At 49.6% G+C, this 20,152-nt stretch overlaps 1 protein-coding gene across 2 annotated transcripts in view; it reads left to right on the top strand.

The window, feature by feature from the left end:
• RASGRP1 (RAS guanyl releasing protein 1) overlaps positions 1-20,152 on the top strand; it is a 326,703-nt gene that overhangs the window by 264,896 nt on the left and 41,655 nt on the right. For both annotated transcript variants that reach the window (XM_069638555.1, XM_069638556.1), the window contains 2 exons: positions 14,428-14,601; positions 16,150-16,266. In XM_069638555.1, the coding sequence (XP_069494656.1) occupies positions 14,428-14,601; positions 16,150-16,266 (291 nt within the window). The remainder of the gene's footprint in view (positions 1-14,427; positions 14,602-16,149; positions 16,267-20,152) is intronic.

Below are 20,152 nucleotides of genomic sequence, written 5' to 3'. Positions count from 1 at the left end.
ATGCTGTCGGGATCACCCGATAGCCTGGGACACGTCGGCGGGCAGCCGGCGTGTCTCGGGCAAGTAATCACCCTGCGGTGCCCCGGGGTCACCGGGCGCACAAAACACCGTGCGGGGGTGTCACCCCCTGACTCCAGAGGTCGCGGCCCCGAGGGCACTCGGGCCGCACCGCACTCACAAGGCCACGACCACGTGGCAGGCCCACACCACACAAGAAACACAGACACGAGTTGCCGCTTCCGGGGGCTCTGCTGCTCTGCCCTCGCAGCGCCAGCAGAGCCCCTTTTATTAAAGGGGCACGTGAGCGTCATGACAGTCACGGCGCTCACGTTGCCCAAACAACTAGACCCCCATACAACACCCAGCTTGACGTTCTGACAAACCTATGCCAGCGTGCACGGTATAGTGCCTTTTTCCTCACCTAAAACTACAACGGGATCTGGAAGGAAGGCCCTTTTCCCAATCATTCAAGCGGGCACAGGCTTCAGAGCGGCCATGCCTAGGTCTTCCTGGAGCTGGAGGGCGGGGGGTAGAGGCTAACCGCGGAATACACGAGTGTCACTGGTGTGCAGGTAGCTCAGCCTGGTAAAGCATGCGTGTTTGTTTACTAGCAGGACCCAGGATTATTCCCCTTTTTTGGGGGGGGGCAGGAGCTTTGTTCGAACTAGTGCCAGCCCTCTGACCGGGCCAGCCCAAGCCTTCTCTGGCTCCCACAGCTTTGCATTGTGGGTAATTTGTGGCATCACTTTAGTTGCAGATCTGAGCAGGGGCATTAGGTAACTTCCTAGAGCGCCATCTTTCTTTGCTAAACTGTGTCTATGTACTGAATTTTCACAGATAATCTGTTCAGGATTTGCAGTTTAAGGTATGTTACCAAAAAAATGCATATCAGCAACATTAACTTATTTTTTAAAAAGTGGATATGGGTTTGTGGGAGAAAGGTTTAGAGGACGTGGGGGCAAAGAGGGTAGAGATGATTTTAAAAACAGGTGGTATGGAGAGCACCTTCCCTCATGTATTCAGCTTTTATAAAGGAGTTGGAAGTCGGGAGGGGGGATGAGGGGGGGGGGGAATTGGTTGGGATAATGCGCTCGGGGCAGCCGCCTACAACCACTCTGATGTATGAAGCTCTGTAAGGCTTGGATACCATACCTGCCAACATTATCCATTACATCTGGGAGCCACTAGTCTGGTCATGGTTTTAGCTTTGCATTCTTGGACTTGAAGTCCTGGATTTCCCAATTCTTAGCCCAGGACTACAAGTCCCAGAATGCAAAGTAAAAAAAACAGGCCTGGACTATTGTCTCGCTAATGGAAAGGATAATTAATGCTGGCATGTGTGCGTTTGTGTTCAGTAGTCTAAGAAACATGACATGAAGATATGTTTAACTAAGGTGAATCTTGGGTGCCTAAGCTTTGCAGTTGCTGTGACAAGTTGCAGGCCCATTATCTCCTTTAGGCCACAAGATGAGAACAGATTTCTGCAGGCAAGAATGTGCATGGTGCAAGTGGTGGCTTGGCGCTGAAGGGGCTGAAATGACTCATTATCTGCCACAAGTGCAATCTTAGAAAGGTGGCTGCCCGCCGCCCCTGCCCCCTTCTCCCCTGGTAATGCACACTGCACTGGCTTTGAACGTCCACCTGTGCTTTGCATGAGTGCATTCGTCTATGAGGGTCTACCTCATGGAAAAGGAGCTGATTGCCCCTTTGTGTATACGTGTTACGGAACAGGCCCGAGGGCAAGAAAATGGCCAAGGAAGGTGGGTTGCCCGAGAGGACTGAGGTATAGGAGAGGTTCTATGTTATTATGCCTAATATTTTCAGCTAGAAAAACTCGATTTAAAAAAAAAAATATATATATATATATATATATATATATATGGTGTTCCACCTCAAGTCCCCTTTCCCCCATTAACTAGTCGCTAATCTCCACACGCCCCCACACCTTATATCCCATTACCCCCCACCCCCCATATTTTTCAATTTGGATTTTTGGCTGAAACATTTCAGCAGAACTCCACGAAAAAAAGCCTGGCGATGTAACAACGTTGCACCCTCTTAACTAAAGGTGAAATAAATGATGTCCCACAACATTAGTTTGGTGAAGGGGCTACCCCTGTGTAAGGGGCCCACTCCATGCTTTGTGCTACTTGTTTCCACTGTCCAGTGCTGAGGCAATGGGAACTCCACCACTTTCCAAGTTTGTTAGTTATAGATGAGGGGGTGGGGGGGGCACAGTGGTCTTGGTCATAGGGCTGGTTCCCTGGGCAGGAGGCTTTCCATGTGCCCAAAATTGCTTTAGTTTTTCTCCCCACTTTTCCCAACATGCAGAGTACGTGGGTTGCACATGCTACCCTCACTTGTGCCCAATGAAGGCCCTGGGATAGGTTGCCTAGGGCTTAGGCCTGCTAGCCACGCTGTTTGCCACTTCTCCGTCAACTGTGTCCCCAGACAGGCGGGCATGAGCTGACTGGTACTAATTTAATTTGCCCCCGAAGGATGAAATATTTTGCCAGCTCATCCAGGTTACAGACTTGTGACCTACTTGTCAACTGCAACTTGCAGACTGATTTCTGCAGTAGGTGCTTCAACCGACTGAGCTAACCAAAGCATTATATTTAAATGATCGGTTCTGTTATTTTGCCTAGTTGAGTATGGGATGAAAAGATAAGGTTTGGTACATGACAAATGAAATTCTGGTGGGGAAACGTGGAGCAAAATCAAAGCGGTAGACTTGTAGCTTTAAATTAATCATAACCATGATTACTGCTTCTGAGACTCCGTCCCAATTGTATTCCCTGTATATGTAACAAATAAACTTCCGGGGCACCAGTGGTCCAGTGATGGATATCTGTTTCTAAACCATCAATCAACCCCACACCTCTAGTACACCAGAAGGGATCCAAACAGATTGGAATACAAGTGAATTACAAGACCTACTTGTCCAGTTTTGGTAACGTGGACGGAACGGCAGGCTTATCTCCGCAGGGTCATGGATCGTTGGTTATTCAAGTATTACTCAATGATAAAAAGGGACCATCCAGTCAAGGTTGAATAAAAATATCTACTACAACAGACAGTTATATCACACAATACAACCCACCCTGTAAAGGAACAAAGAGGACAGACCGTTTCAGGAAGGAAAGGGATGCCCACTGGATACTGACAGGAGGGTAGTTGGTAAAGTAATTAGTCTTATTGTTCTAGGTGATTTGGTTTCAGCACCAAGGGGGAAAAAGGTCGTAACTGTCTCTAGGGGCCTTCGGAGAAGGACCAGGGGGAGAGAACCACAGTGTACCTGGTGCTGAAAGTTCTTGGTGCTCGACGGCGTCGAGGCGGTTCCAGGGCGCTTCGCAGCCCTAGAGACAGAGTTAGTGGTGGGAGACAGCTGCGGGTACCAGGCGACAGGCAGTTCTGCAAGCAAGGCTGGACGTCTGCAGGCTGTCCGGCGCAGGGCCAAGAATCGTTGTCTCAGTGCTGGTTGACAGATCTGGAATGCTGGTCGAGGCGTCTCGGCAGCTCGTGTGTGCGGCATGACAACAGTCAGCGGTGCAGCCAGATATGGTTCAAGGACTGGACGTTCTCGAAAATGTCCTTAAAAGATGATGCTGGATGATGCTTGTGTGGCGCTCCTCCTAGCTTCTTCGTAGGACTCATGTCCTTTCAAGGTGGACAGGCCAAAGCTCAGGAGAGTGATTGCAGGCAACGGCCTTGTCCTTTGTCCAGAGACTCTCCGGCACTTCCCACCTAGGAAGCTTGCTGACAGAACCTAGCAGGACACGCTGTGTGCTGGCTAGATACCAGTTCTGGAGCTACTGGATGGGTCCTCTGAGTCCGGTATCTCCCTCTGTTCCCTGGGAGATGTTTAGGGGAGGGATCTTTATTCCCTCTTGGAACTCCTGGCCTTCCTTGACTGGCAGAAGATATAATGTAGACTGTACATTCAGCTCGAGTCCAAATGAGTCCTTCTTACTCCTTTCAAAGTCTTCAGATGATCTTCTAAGTGAGGGTTTCAGCCCTCTTTTAAACCCAAATAGGCCCCAGTGATTGGTGCAGGCTAAGCCCACTTTAATAAATCAATCCTGTGTACCCACCAACAATCTTCTGTTATGCATGAGGCCAGGACCAGAGTGCTCTGCAACGGGACAGACAAGGGGTGACAACATATACCCAAGTACCACCAATCTCCCAGTCTGTTGTAAATCAAAGTGTATCTCTGGTTAACTGAGCCCTCTGTGACTCTTGATCAAAAGAAGAGGTTTCCCTTGAAGTATGGTCTGGGAGAAGACTTTCTGTTGCCCCCAAACCACATACTTCTCCCCTCTGAAAGGGGAGAGCTCTGCAGGGGTTTGCCTATGGTAAATAGTGGACCCAGACATGCATTTCACTGCTTTTCATACAGAGGGGCGAGACCTAGCTTCAAGTTGACACATTGCATACCAAAGGGGTGTTAGTCCCGCCTTTCCTGCTGTCTATTTCGGCAACCAAGCCCCTTCAGGCTTGCCTCAATTATCTCTCATTAGTCTGCAGTGCCACCAGCTGGAGGACAAAGGAAATCAGATCCATAGGGCCTTTGATATTTAAATTAGGCTGCCCATGCTGGAGGAAGGTGTGCCTTCCCCCTCTTTGAGGTGCTTTGATGTACCCAGGGCTGTCACATTCCAGCAGAATATGACAGGGGAAGACAGTGCCTGTAGGCTGTCTTTTCCCGGAGTACATGTGACTATACGTTTTGTGCGGGAAGCAGATGGACTGGGTGCAGAATGGTCTTACACAGTCCTTGGCGGTTGGTCTCGCATCTTTCCTTTTCATTATTAAAAAAATCAAAAAGGCCCAGGTGAGCACAGTCTCCCCGTGCGGATGGTCGAATTCCTCACAGTATATTGCCAAGTTAATGGAACAAAATATCCAGAAGCAGCTGCACGTTCACATAGTGGTTAACCACTTTCTTAATCTCTTGATGGTGGGTTTTAACCAGGACAGTTGTTGCAACCTGGTAGCTTTTAGCGGGGCAAGATAATCTAAGGCTACTGATAGACCAGGTGTGCCTGCCGCGCGATAACCCCCTTTACGTAGCCTAGAAAACATCCCCTACACTTACTGAGCCTACACTTACTACTTCAGGCCATTACATCATCTGCATCTTCGTATTGTGAAGGTGATGATGCATGCGGTTAAGCTTAGCTAAACGTTAGGGTCATTGGTAAGGGGCTAAAATATGGGGTAAACAAGAAGGATGGTGCAGGGGGTCTTCCCCTGTAATGACGAAGGGAATGCTAAGGGAAGTGAAAGACAGGAGAAGTAAAGGTATGGAGAAGTAAATGTGACTAAGTGAATGCATGGGGAAGTAAAGGCATGCATCCCTGCCGCGCTGATCCTGCTAGATTTCTCGGCTGCCGACACTATGGTCAGCTGTGCAATTCTACTAGCATGGCTTCAAGATGTTGTCATGCATGGGGCACTTCAGTTTGTAAGGATATCCCTTCAACCTGTGGCAATGTCCTCTTTTAAATGACACACGCTGCCTTTGTCCGGCAGAGTCCCTCAGGGGTCGGCCCTGCCCCTTTTTTATTTGATGTACACAGGCCTGGCCGATGTTAGTCTAGATCGTACACTCCCGTGTTCTGGACTCGTTCAGCTCTGCAGGTGATCTGCAGATACTGCTGAGGCTGCAGGGCAGAAATAAATACCCTCCTGGGGTCGTCAGGCCTTGGCTGCTACTCATTGATGACTGGATGCTGCAGATCAAGCTTACGCACTGAGGTGGGTGGGCCCCATTACAAGTTTGGTGGTATCTCTGCAGTATTATCCTGTAATTAGAGCCAAACTTGCTCACTTTTCCTACCACTAGATCCTGTATTTTTACCACAGGATTGCGAGCAGTGCTAAGGCAGTTTAAATCCCCATGTATGAAGTCTGTAAAACCCCATAGGCATTTTGTCGGTTTTACAGCAAGTGGTAATGGTGTCCAGACATTTCGTCGAAAAAAAAAAGGTCGACAGGACAAATGGTTGACGCCATTTGGTCGAAAACCAAATGGTCGAATTTCTTTTTATTTATATATATATTTTTTAGGTTTTCGTTTGGGGAAAAAAAAGGGTTTATTAGAAAAAAAAAGTGAAAATACCAAAAAAAAAATTCGACCAAATGGTGTCGACCATTTGTCCTGTCGACCTTTTTTTTCGACCAAATGTCTGGTAACCAGTGGTAATTCATCGTGACACTAAATCTGACACTTTCTGGAGGTAAAGTGGAGAATTTACCTGTGTGCTAGAGGTAAACCCTTCACTTCCTGATGCCGGGATTCGCCCCGTGCAGGAACATGGTCGTAAAGTGGTGGTAGATTCATTGCTGCCATTTTCGCACCTTTGCTCCTGCCCAGCCACACTCTTAATGAGGCCCATTGCATTTGGCTTCCAGCTAAAAGGTGTGTATCTGTGTCCCGGCCCCTTGACAGCAGAGTTCTGTTTCATTACACCTACTTATCTTGTGCACTTTAGGAAGGATCTCAAAACTCCCATGATTCTCCATCACTCACTATACTAACTAGGGCTGATTGGGAGAATAGCTCAGTGGCAACGTGCTCGCCTTGGAAGCAAGACGACACGGAGCAGCACAGGTTCGATCCACAGGTCCGCGCTTAGAAACCTGTGGGTATTAAGTGTGTTATAAATGACCTATCGTATCAAACATCTTGTGGGCCACATAAGGAGTAGCCATTTCATTCTGGTGAATCAAAGATAGTGCCAAGATAGCACTTTAGGTGCGCACGGCACCTAAAGTGCTAACTGAACATATCTTGACGCAACCCTGCTAAGGGCAGCCTTCCATGCAATCATTCTTAGCTCATCTGGCACATTGCCAAAGGGGAACAGGTTTATGCAAATCAGTCTTGGTCCTGCCACCACAACCCCCTCAGCAGGGGCATTGGTCCAAATGCTTTGCCCCCATCTGCAATGGTACACACAGGCTAAAATGTTTGTGTGCAAGGTTGCCCTTAAGGATGCCAGTGGCTATGATTAATTTAAAACCTTACACGCATAACTTTGTAGTTTTGGTGGAAAGCTGGGCGTCATTAAACATGGTGGCCTAGCCAGTGTGTTGCCCACAGTCCCATGTCTGTGATGTCACTTACCTTATCTGGGTCAAAGGGTGCACCATAAGGTTTGCCTCCCCCCCCCTCCTCGGCTCTCCGATAAGGCCCTTCACCGCTGAAGCCGTTTGTATTGCTAATATGTGAATGTTTCAGATTTCATTTAATTAAAATTCCACTTGACTTATCAGGGGAGGGGGACGTGTGGTGATTAGGCGGTCCGGTTTATGATTTTTTTTGGAAGAAAGATTAACTGGTTTAATAATTGGAACCTGGGCCCGGCTGGCTAAAAGGAATGACATGTGCTCAATCGGAAATCGGAATAGTCCGAAACCCCCACACTCCGGTCAACCAATCTAGGAACATTTGGATTCATCCAGATGATGACTGACCATCGACTTTAATTTCTCAATACTTGGTAACGTTCAACTTTCCATGCTGCCTGGCAATTCCTGCAGTGTCCGGTGTAAAGGGAACGGATGTCCACGATGTGCAGTTTCTCTGATCTCCCTGTGTGCAGGGAACCAGCTCTCCCGGGCACAGTGTCTTAGAAACCCAAGCCTCGTGTCCAGAGTGATGCATTCGTGATGGACGGTTTGTCTGGGCTCATGATGTGAATGTTGTCTGAGCCCTAGTCTGTTATTAATCTGATCCACTGTGTCTCCAATCCCCTGGTGCATTGTGCCTCTGAATCCCCTGGTGCGTTTTGTCTCTGAATCCCTTGGTGCACTGTGTCTCCGATCCCCCCGGTGCACTGTGCCTCTGCTCCCCCTGGTGCACTGTCTCTGCTCCCCTGGTGCACTGTCTCTGCTCCCCCTGGTGCACTGTGTCTCTGCTCCCCCTGGTGCACTGTGCCTCTGCTCCACCCGGTGCACTGTGCCTCTGCTCCCCCCTGGTGCACTGTGCCTCTGCTCCCCCCTGGTGCACTGTGTCTCTGCTCCCCCCTGGTGCACTGTGTCTCTGCTCCCCCCTGGTGCACTGTGTCTCTGCTCCCCCCTGGTGCACTGTGCCTCTGCTCCCCCCCTGGTGCACTGTGCCTCTGCTCCCCCTGGTGCACTGTGCCTCTGCTCCCCCCTGGTGCACTGTGCCTCTGCTCCCCCCCTGGTGCACTGTGCCTCTGCTCCCCCCCTGGTGCACTGTGCCTCTGCTCCCCCCCTGGTGCACTGTGCCTCTGCTCCCCCCCTGTGCACTGTGCCTCTGCTCCCCCCTGGTGCACTGTGCCTCTGCTCCCCCCGGGTGCACTGTGCCTCTGCTCCCCCCGGGTGCACTGTGCCTCTGGCTCCCCCCAGGTGCACTGTGCCTCTGGCTCCCCCCGGGTGCACTGTGCCTCTGGCTCCCCCCGGGTGCACTGTGCCTCTGGCTCCCCCGGGTGCACTGTCTCTCTGATTCCCCCTGGTGCACTGTCTCTGCTCCCCCGGGTGCACTGTGCCTCTGATTCCCCCTGGTGCACTGTGTGTCGGATCGCTGGTCCATCATGTGGTGGATCCTTGTGTTCTACAGGACAAGTGGAAATACTGGAGCACATGTGACACCTTAAAATGAGAGCTGCACCGGGCGGGTGGTTAGTCGGCAACCAGGCATGCTAGCTGATAGTCGGGTGAGCAAGACCCATGGCGCATGTCATGCTCCAGTATGGAGGTAATGCCGAAGTGTATGTACATTGTGACATAGGTTCATGATTTACAGTGTCTCTGAGCACAATTGTACAGAGGGTTTGAGTCTAGGTGTGCAGTATGGCCGATCTGCAATGTACAGTGAACCAGATCTATGGTGAAGTGTCCTTGACAACAGCATCCATGAATCCTAGCCCCAGTGCACTGCGTGCACGAGGCGAGTATTCAGTGCACTGTACACTGTGTGGCATGCCTCTTTCTACGCCATGCCTGATCGCCATTGTGTCCTGTCCCAGGTGTTCGGTGTGTCCAACGGTGCTTAATCTGTGGAGGTGTTTGCTAGGGCTCAGCACTGGCACTTATTTCTGAGCCCGGCACTTATTGTCTCAGCCTCAGATTGATTATGAAGTAATTACAGCCAGAGCATCCATCCACCACCATGAGCAGGGGCGAGCTGCCGTGGTCAAAGTGTGTGAAAAAGCAGTGGAACTATGTTCCCTGCTGGCCAGCCCCTGCTTCCCACAAACCCCATCGCCACGCCCCTCCCACACGCAATCCAAACCCCCAAACAAACACACCTGCTATTTAAGGGAATGTTCAGTGCAGTGCACTGAAATGAGAGCTTCAACTTCTTCCTACACTTTCATTTTAAAACTACACCATTCCGGAACGGTTTCTTTTGAAAATAAAAGTAGAGGAACGGTCAAACTTTTAATAATTGGAACCTGGGCCCGGTAGAGGATCACCGCTCCCAACTGCTCCCGCCCATTTTGACCACTGGCGAGCTGTAGTTTAACCCCAAATGTGTTGACACAGTGGGTAGCAGCTGTGGGTGGAGGCAACAATGGTTGGGAACTGCTTGCCCACAGTGTCACAAGCGCGCTACAAAATATTTGGGCCCTGGCACTTATTTTCTTACAAATGAAGCACTGGTGCCCACGCTCTAGAGTGCAGTAGGTTCCAGCCCTGGACATAGCCTACAGTGTACCTCGCCCTGTGTTCTCTTCAGGCACGCTAAAATAGGTCCAGCAAAAATAACAATGTTTAGTGGCAGCCGCGCCATGTCTCAACTGGAGGCGCAGGAAAGCGAAAACCTGCCGGCAGCCTTTTCCCCAGCCCCAAAATTGCTGAAGGACCTCCTGCACATCTCATACTCACTCCGGCCCACCTACAAATCAGGAAAGAAGTTTACGACTCACCTACTCACGAGCCACCCCTCAAACAACTGATGACCCACTTATTCCCACCACTCACTGTGGTTAAGTAGTGTGTTCTTCCCTGACCACAAAATCTGTGGTACCAGAAACACCCATGAATTTCTTGGGATGATTGCCTTGGACACCCCTGGCTGTCCAAGGCAATCATCCAAAGCCACCTCCACACCAGATTTTGAGGATAACCATAGGCTATGTAAATGTCACCAGTTGAGATTCATTGTATTCAAACTTTTATTTTGTGGTTATACTGAAAACATGGAGTGGGTTTTGCTCTCGAGGATAGAACTTTGAGGTCAATATGCCCCAGCCTCATTATGCAATATCTCCCAGCTCTGGTGTAACGTATGCAACAGTGTACAGTATATCTCAGCTGTGGTGTGGGTATATACTAGTCACGGTGTACATCATGGAACAACAGGTATATTGGTATTTCCTAACCAAGGTGCCCCCGTTTTAGTTTGTTTTCTGCACCCTAGTGCACATAAGCCCTAGTTGGTCTCACACTTGGTATGCAGTAGGCCACAACTCTAGTGCAGTTTGTCTCCGTCCTTCTGCACAATGTGCCCCAACCCCATGTGTAGTTTGTTACAGCACTGGCGTGCAGTGCCCCCGGATCCTAGGGTACTTTGCCTGATGTATAGTCTGGTTAAAAAAGAAGAGATAAAGGAGGGACGCAACAATCTTTGTATTCATCTATAGGAATTTAAATCCATTTCTTTAACTCGCTTCAGGTGCACCAAGACGAAGCCACCAATCTAAACTGCACACGCGTGACCTGTTGACACCAGCAGGTAATCCTGGTGCACTCCAATAGGGGATCCCCCCCTTAATCTGCTTCTATATACAATCACTATAGTCCATGTCAATATTCTCGCTGTAGATGTTACAGCATTTAATCTATATGATTATTTATATAGCACTCAAGCAGCCCAGGGGCATTGAGGCGCTGTTACTTGCAAGAGCTTAGTTGCACGGGTACAGGAATGGTAGCAGTCGTTGACACATTATGAATACTACAAAACATAAAACTGTTGTATATATATATATATATATATATATATATAAAATATATGCAAAATGTATATATGTAAAATATATTGTGTGTGTGTGTGTATATATATATATATATATATATATATGAAATGTGTTTGTGGTGGGATTTGTGGGAAAGCGTTGTTCTGTATACACTTCCACACTGTTTTACCAATCTGCACCAAATTATGCATAGTAGGACCCGCCGGTTATTACTAGCTACATGACATTTGGACACTGCACTCCTTACCCCGGATTTCAGCACCTTCACACATGAGACGGTTGCCTAAAATCAGCAAAACCTCAATGAGGTCATAGAAGGACCGGTCCCGACGCGAGGAACCGAACTTGAGGTCCAGGCCCTAGGATCCACTGTTTGCAAGATATTTGCACTGGAATGCATCGCAATGAACTGCACCACAGCAGGGTGAGGCGACAGTTGGTGGAGAGAGCACAGAAGGTCCCAGTATGCAGCAGCACGCCAACTCTCGCCTCCCCCCAACGCCTGCTCCAGGGTCTGTCAGCCAGCCACACATGCCCATTCTCGGTGCAGTGTACTTCAGGGTGCAAAGCACATCAAGCGATCAGTGAATCGGGGTAGTGACCTACAGGATCAGTGTTATCATGTCTGTCTGCAGAACGGGTATTTCTGCTAGTGTTCAATAAAGACGACAAATTCAACAAAAATGAATAATTAAAAACATAGTTCTTCTTTTCCTAGAACACAGTTCCTCCTAGCATACAATTTCTGCTGTGAGCTATATTTTACAAAAAAAATTGACAGCATAGTCGATTGTTGTTTGACTTAAAAATGTTGCAATGCAGACGCATTTGGGATATCAGAATGTATCTTTCATCAAGGGCTATCATTGCTGCTGTTCACACTCATTGTACACATTCAATGTTGCCTATAAAAGAGAACACTTGACTTATCATTCAAATCTCATTATATATTCAAAATTCATATCTGATTTTAAATAAGGTCCAGTCCCTGACCTCTGGTTCTGATCAATATCCCTCCATTTCTTTACTTGAGAAGAATAAGGGCCCGATTCATGGAATTGTGTGCAGTAAATGGGGACTTTGCGTGCCAAACTGCATGAGAAATCCCGCTTGTCAATTCATGGAATTGACTGTGCAGCACTTTTTTAGGTACTTTGCAGGGACTTCACACAGGCTCGGCATGGCTCTCCGAGCGGCCGAGTGCCTTTTGCGAGACACCACGCAGAGTGTGGGCATGGCTTGCGCAGGGCAGGGAAGGGGGCAGAACTCGAGTAAGTACAAGGGAAAATGTGGCCATTACGAGGGGCGGGCCGCAGGCAGTCCATTGCACCGCCACTATTGCGTGGAACGATACGCATTCATGGATCCAACCGCGCAACCTCTAGGCAGGGAATTGGCCACGCAAATTTGTCATTTCGATCCGCCACCCGAAGGTAGGTGTACAGACACTTGCGCATGGGATTCACTGTGTATGGGTAAGATCAGGGGTCGGATTTAGGGGTGTGTTTACGCAGCCAGGGTTCCGAATTTAGGGGTGCGCGTACGCAGTGTAGTGGGGCAGAAGAATGCTCTACGGGGGTCTGCATGCAGATTTTTCAAGTTATGCCCAAGTTACGATCAATTGTATGCATGTTGTCGGGGTGCCGGTAACAGTTGTGGGGGACCCCGCACAGGGTTCCTGAGATGCAGGCCAGCTTGCAGGGGACCCAATGCACTGTTTTCATGGTGCATGTATCTGTGCCTGGGGAGCCCCCAAGGGTGCCTGTTTATGCTTTGCGTGGGGGCATGTGGGGGCATGTTGGGGCATTCCAGCCGTGACTTGCGTATACGCCACTCCAATAAAGAGCTCTGAAGAAATGAGAGTCGCAACGCTTGGCGGACCTGAACAGAGAACTGCACTCATCAGTCCACACACAAGTGCCAATAAATAACTGTTTAGAGGCGCGAACGGCACATTTGCCATTAACTTGCTGTTTAGTTACTTTCCAACATGGACAGCTGGGCAGCAGACCGGCGAAACCGGTCGGGTGCCCCGCGGCCATGATTTGTTTTCTCCGCTCTACCGCCAACAGCCAGATCGGGGCTAGGCTGCAGACCAGCAGAGCGGCGGCTGTTTTAGCATTGGTGTGGGTGATGCTATTCCCAATGAACAGTGAACAGAAGCGCTCTGCTCTCGGCTCCACAAGCCCCCTCTCGCAGCAAGTTTCATGAGGTTTCCTTATTCTCAAGTTACTCCTAATGCTCATTATATGTTCTTGAATTGTTACATTTGTAGTTCAATGTTCACAGCAGTGCGTTCAGCCAATTCCATCTCCCGGGTGCATGACCCGTTCACAATCTCGTTTTAGCTGCCCTCCTTAATCGTCCACCATGTTATGGCACGTAGCTACGTTTGTATTGGGAGGCTAGCCCGGGTGTACAGTGTGCCCCAGCCCTAGTGTGGTTTACCCCAGCCCAGGTGTACAGTGTGCCCCAGCCCTAGTATGCAGTGTCTGCTATATCTAGTGTGGTTTATCCTAGCCCGGGTGTACAGTGTGCCCCAGCCCTAGTGTGGTTTACCCTAGCCCAGGTGTACAGTGTGCCCCAGCCCTAGTATGCAGTGTCTGCTATATCTAGTGTGGTTTATCCTAGCCCGGGTGTACAGTGTGCCCCAGCCCTAGTGTGGTTTACCCTAGCCCAGGTGTACAGTGTGCCCCAGCCCTAGTGTGCAGTATCTGCCCTATCTAGTGTGGTTTACCCTAGCCCTGGTGTACAGTGTGCCCCAGCCCTAGTGTACAGTATCTGCTATATCTAGTGTGGTCTACCCTAGCCCTGGTGTACAGTGTGCCCCAGCCCTAGTGTACAGTATCTGCTATATCTAGTGTGGTCTACCCTAGCCCTGGTGTACAGTGTGCCCCAGCCCTAGTGTACAGTATCTGCTATATCTAGTGTGGTCTACCCTAGCCCTGGTGTACAGTGTGCCCCAGCCCTAGTGTACAGTATCTGCTATATCTAGTGTGGTTTATCCTAGCCCTGGTGTACAGTGTGCCCCAGCCCTAGTATGCAGTGTCTGCTATATCTAGTGTGGTTTACCATAGCCCTGGTGTACAGTGTGCCCCAGCCCTAGTGTACAGTATCTGCTATATCTAGTGTGGTTTATCCTAGCTCAGGTGTAAAGCATCCCTAGTGTAATTTATTCCAAGCCTGGTGTACTGTATGTGTTATTCCTAGTGTGTTTTACCCTGCTCAGGTGTGCAAAATACGCCAGCATTAATGTGGTTTTCCCAGCCCTGGCGTGCAGTGTGCCCTGGCCCTGGCGTGCAGTGTTCCCTAGCGTGCAGTGTTCCCTAGCCCTGGCGTGCAGTGTGCCCTGGCCCTGGCGTGCAGTGTGCCCTGGCCCTGGCGTGCAGTTTGCCCTAGCCCTAGTGTACATTATGCCGCAGTCATGGCGCATGGTATTGACTAAGCTCTGTTTTTGTTTCTCGTTTAGTTTTACGATTATCAGAATTACATCGTGCACAGCTGCGTGAAGGAGAACCCCACCATGGAGCGCTCGGTCGCCCTCTGCAACGGCATCTCCCAGTGGGTGCAGCTCATGGTGCTCAGCCGGCCCACGCCCCAGCTGCGGGCCGAAGTCCTCATCAAGTTCATCCACGTGGCGCAGGTGGGGAGTCTGCTCTCTGGAGCAGCGCTGCTAGTATTGCTAAGAGGATCCCTGTGTGCTCTGCCACCGCACAGCGCATGCCTGCATGCCGGGAAACGGGTGCCATTAGCAGTGCCATGATTCTCCAATTCATCACACACTCGGGGCCTGCTTCATGGAACCTTTACACGGTGCAAAGTGACTTGGCACTGCCAGCAAACACCCTGATTCACAGAGTGGTGCGAAGGGTATTTCCACAGCGCAAAGTCAATTTGCACCATGATTTAGGCCCATTTAGCCTAGTGCAAAGAGTACTTTTGCAGTGCAAAGTGACTAGCTCACATTATCGGTTTAACAAAATATGACCCCCCCCCCTTACACAATTGACTAAAAGCAAAATATGGCTACCACATGCAATTTAGGCTAAATGCATAGGTACACGATATAAGGTAATAAGAGTGGAGAGCTTTTACTGTAGTACAGTAATGGCTGGACTTCCCGCCCAGAGCGCGCTTCTCTTCTCAGTCGCTGCTGGTTGAATGCGGCACGCTTCCCAGGCAAACGCGGGCAAACACCGAGTGGAGCTGCTTGGACGGCCCTTTACCTTCTGGCCCTTAGTGTCAGAAGAGGGCAGGTCAGGGTGGGTGAACATTATGGTAATTTTATTCTCAGAAGGGGGCATAGTGATATGGTTAAACTCCACTGTAATTCTATAGCCAGAAGGGGACGGGTTGGACTAAGTAAACTTTACAGTCATTTTATATCCAGATGAGGATGTGTTGCAACACCCAGAAATCCCGGTGCTGCCTCAGGAACCCTCATTTTCAGCAGTTTGATGATTTTAACAGTCAGTTTGTGGCCTGACTCGGTCAATTTAGCCACATTCGTAAAACACTGATGGCACCTCAAGAATTCTTGTTTAGGTGGTACGAGTGAACTTTGGTCCCTGTTTACAGTTTAAATTGTCGTTAGACACAAATGAACGGGTCGGTAGGAAAAACACACCAAACCACCAACACTTTTTTGTTTTTTTTCTTTTTTCATACCGACCCGTTCATTTGTGTCCAACGACAATTTAGCCCTCCTGGGTAGAATAGGGTCATGACCAGGAGCCCTTCTTTTTGATCACCTGTTTACAGTTTGACATGAATAAGTTGGCCACCTTCCTACCACATTGACACATCAGTTACCCTTAAATTGAGGATCTCAGCCCCCGTTTATGATTGGATGAAGACCAGGTGTCCACTTGCACATCCCATTAATGACTCCTCATTAGTCCTCGTCTTGACGGAATTTGGTGATCCAAGCACAGCAAGGTCACTAATGGTGGCAGAAGGGCACTATACAAGACCACTTACATTACATTACATCTTGTCACCCATTTGTGGCGAGCAAGCACAAGTTAGTCACAGTCTCACATAAATAACACATCAGTTATCGCTTGTGTTGGTGGCGCAGGTGAACTTGGTACCCATATTTATTAAAAGTGTACACGTGAACCCCATTCCTAGGTCAACAGGGGCACCTTTGTCCAATTCTCATTCTCCGCCCTCTTCTCTCTGCACTTAGAAACTCCAGCAGCTGCAGAATTTCAACACCCTGATGGCGGTGATCGGTGCGCTCTGTCACAGCGCCATCTCCAGGCTCAAGGAGACCAGCAGCCACATCCCCCACGAAGTCAGCAAGGTGAGCGCCACACACGCCTCTATGCCCAGAACGTTTATATCGTAGTCCTGCCCTGGGATGGGGGGACTTTGTGCCTAGGCAGTTCCCAGGTGAAGAGTATTAACACCTGATGGTCGAGACTCCGGCCAGAGGCGTATCGCGCCAAAATGCAATTGACAAAACCCGAGAGGCACGCTCCTCTTCAGTGGCCAACGTTATGTGTCCGCTTCATTCCCTGAGTGCGCATTTGTGTGTCTTGTTGGATATTAGAACTGTCCCCGCTGCAGGTGTGTATCTGGTAATCCATAAAAGGGCTATTTACGCCCCCCCCACCCTCTGTAGTGAAGGCCATTTTCTGTGCATAACCGGTACAAGTGCTCCTAAAAGTAAGTATAGCCCATCCTATACTCTCTAATGGCGGCCGTTGGTTGTATCGTTGCGTGGGATGTCGACTGTACTGTATGCCCCTAATACACGATGTGAGACTCCTTGGGATGTGGACGATCAGCTAATTAACTGTCCCTAGCTTTCTGGAGACATTGACTGAGGCTTTTAGAAAGAGAGAACGGACTGCTTTGCGATGGGAGCTGGCACGGCCCAAACCGAGGTATGTTTTGGTCATGCAATTATTGAACTTGTTATCTGCGTATTTCCATAAAGCTATGGAAGCTCCTGTCCCCATTGGCGAGTGAGAGCCAATGTCTTCGCCAGATTCTAATCTTCACTGCTCCCTCTTTGTCTTTAGGGTTCCGCTTTGTTTTCTGGGAGCCTCAGGAGGAAGCGGGGGCAGAGGGGGAGCGATCAAATCATCTCGAATGAAGGTGGAGCAGGTCCTGCATTTTGGGGCTCAAGCACACTTCTCATCATGTGGTTGCTATGGCACCCACCACGATTGGGTTCCATGTCTCGATTGCGCGTGTATTGCAGGTCTTTTACCATACAGTAAATACATCGAATGCCCCTGCCTCACTGCCCCGTCCCCTACCCCCACCCCAGGCCTCCTTTTTGAAGGGAGGTCGCCCTTTAACCTCCCACTCCCAGGCTCAAGCTCCTACAAATTTTCACCCAATTCACCCTCCCACCGCAATGGTTATCTCAGCACTTCCTGTTATATCCCATCGCCGGTCTGCTTCTTCCTCTTCCGCTTCACGCCTGACGCACCGCGCTTCCCTTAATAGCCCCGACTTGCCCCATAAGACCCCTTACCTGCACCCTCCCTTCCTGTCCCCTGTACACAGACCCTCCCCCCACATCTGCCGGCTCACACAGTTCGCCGAAGCGTTGCAAGTGCGGCATTGTAAATATAAGAGAAAACGTCCTGGTTACCTTGCAGGATAAGTATTAGGACCCTTATTTATGGAAGGATCTCAAGCGTTTCTGCTGTGGTAGTTACATGAAAAATGTTCTCTTAAATTTCCCCATTAAGAGGTATTGGGTTTGCCTCTTCCAATCTGTGACCTTGCAACAACAGATCAATTCCAAGAGAACTATACACAGAGTTTAGCACAGGAGTGTTCACTATCTAGAACCCATTTTTTGTACTCTATACGGCATTGTAAATACCTGCATTGCGCTTCAAGCGCAGCAAAGCAATGCCACCTGTATCTTTTTAAAATATATATATATATATAATGCAAACCTAGCGTGTTATCAGTGGTGCACTGGACATATAATTGAGAGTAACATGAAGTAAGGAAGGGGACTATATGTGGTGTGGGATGTTCGGTCTTGGGCTTAGGACATGATGTAGGCATGCAAGGAGCCTAGGTATTGACTGAGGAGTAAGGTCTTGAATTCCTTCCTGAACTGCAAGAGCATTGGCACTGTCCAGATTGCCACCTGAATGGTGTTCCAGTTGGCAGGAGCGTAGCAAGAGAAGGCCGGGTTTGTCTCGAGCCTAGAAATGGCCTGGCTCCTGTCGGAGCATAACGCACCTGATTGTCAGCTAGCTAGGCAGCTGTGCGACTGATGGTTGCCTTACGGGTGATGCATGCAATCGTAAAGATCATTCTGGCTGGGATGGGAAGCCAAGGCAGCTCCCTTAGGAAGGGAGAAATGTTGTTGAATGTCTTGTTTCTTATTTTGAGTTGTGCTGTGGCATCCTGGACGGCCAGAAGTCTGACCAGGTACATCACCGCAGCACCAGTGACCAGGGTGTTTTTCTCCATCGATGTGAGAGAGGGCCAGGACCTATAGATGGTCTCTACAGGAATTAAGACATTATTATATGCCTAAGCTCTCTTCAAACAAAGCAGTAGCGAAGGTCCCATTAAAAGAACTATGGGATTTAGTCACTGGATATTGGGACAGTTGTCCCCTCGCCATCCAATCGCCCCTGCCTCTGCCTTAACGCCCTTTTCTCTCACTGCCAGCCTTCTATGCTTCACCTTCATGCAGCTGCTGCACCCTCTGAATGGCCCAGGGGGCGCTGCACCTGGCATTGAGGAGCTCTTTGAGAAATCCTTGCTCAACCTTCTATGTTTTCTGCTCCTCATGTCATCATTACAAACCCTGGCATGGTGGCAGCATCACTGAAAGTAAAGTTCTGGTGCCATCTTAACACTTGGTGAGCTGTGGTCAGTGAGGGCCATGGGGGGGGTTCCATTTTGCCCTGAGTTGCCTACACACTGTCAGAGGGGTTCAGGTTTGTGGGAGACAGCAGGGTAGACCTCTGGGGGAAACAAGCGGGGATTCTGGCCCCTGCCTTGACCGCCTGACAAAAGCCTTGCAAACCCCTCGCTGGGCAAGAATAGCAGACAGCTCGAATCACAGCACCTGAGCATGTTAGAATCAGGTTTCAGGTGTTGCTCAGTCTACCAACCAACAGACTAAGGAAAGTGAAACGAGCACCTGTAGTCTTGCGCTTCATGCAGACCTATCCACGAAACAAAGGTTCTTGCCCCCATGAACCCCAGGATGTTCCCTTAGCTGTTCATTTGCAGGACCTTGCTTTGCCGTACAAGGGGGGGGGGGGAGATGAGGAGGGAGGGAGGGAGGTAGGGAGGGTAGGAAAAAGGGAGGGAGGGAGGGAGGGAGAGAGGATATATATACACGTGAGATACTGAAATGGACAGGTCTGCAAGAGGCAGTTGTAGGAATGCACGGTTGCAGGTTGTTCTGCGATGTGAGTCCCATTTCTGTCATCCCCCTCCAACCAAACGTCACCCCCTCTAAAATCTCCTACCACCTCACATTACCCACAGACAGGGGTGTTGCTAGGTCTGGAAAAGATCAGGTGCTAAGCTAATGTCGAGACTGGCAGGATTTGGAGCTAGCTCTAGCCTTTTGGTTGTAGTACCTGAGCTTCTATCTGGGGCTACAACCAAAAGACCCAGGGCTACAGGCACCCCCTTAGCAACTCCTCTGCGCACAGAAATCCCACAGAATGAAGGCTTAGCCATTAGCACATCAACACTAATCGAGCAATGGCTAACCTCTCCTCGTTAGCTTATCACACTCTCCCACATCAGCGGCTAACCAGACCTAAAGTGCTGTAGCCGACCAGATCTTGGGCTCTCTCCTGTGGATAACATACTCCCAAGTTCCTCCGCTAAACCCGTAGACTTGCACCCGTCAACACCAAGGTTTTGCATTTGCTTCTTCCACTGTCCTAATAATGATCCCCACCCTCTTCCTTCCAGAACCACGTGACAGCCGCTGTCCAAGACCACTTCCATTATATTACTTGGAGCTAACCTGTAGCTCCACTTGAGAACTTCCAGGGCCTGGGAATTCTGCTTCAACCCCGATTGTCGTGCACCATTTCTGTGGATTCACTCGAACACCCCCACCCACCTGTGTGCAAGTGCCTGGAGAAACCATCACTGGTTGGCCCTTATGGGACGCAGTGTTTATCCCAGGGCTAGGAAAGTGACATCCCAACATCTGGGCAACATTGCAGACCTTT

The sequence above is a fragment of the Ambystoma mexicanum genome, chromosome 14, assembly GCF_040938575.1.
Source record: "Ambystoma mexicanum isolate Mex_15411 chromosome 14, UKY_AmexF1_1, whole genome shotgun sequence".
Taxonomy (NCBI): Eukaryota; Metazoa; Chordata; class Amphibia; order Caudata; family Ambystomatidae; genus Ambystoma; species Ambystoma mexicanum.
Note: the sequence above shows the minus strand (reverse complement) of the source record. Positions and strands in the feature narration are given on the sequence as shown.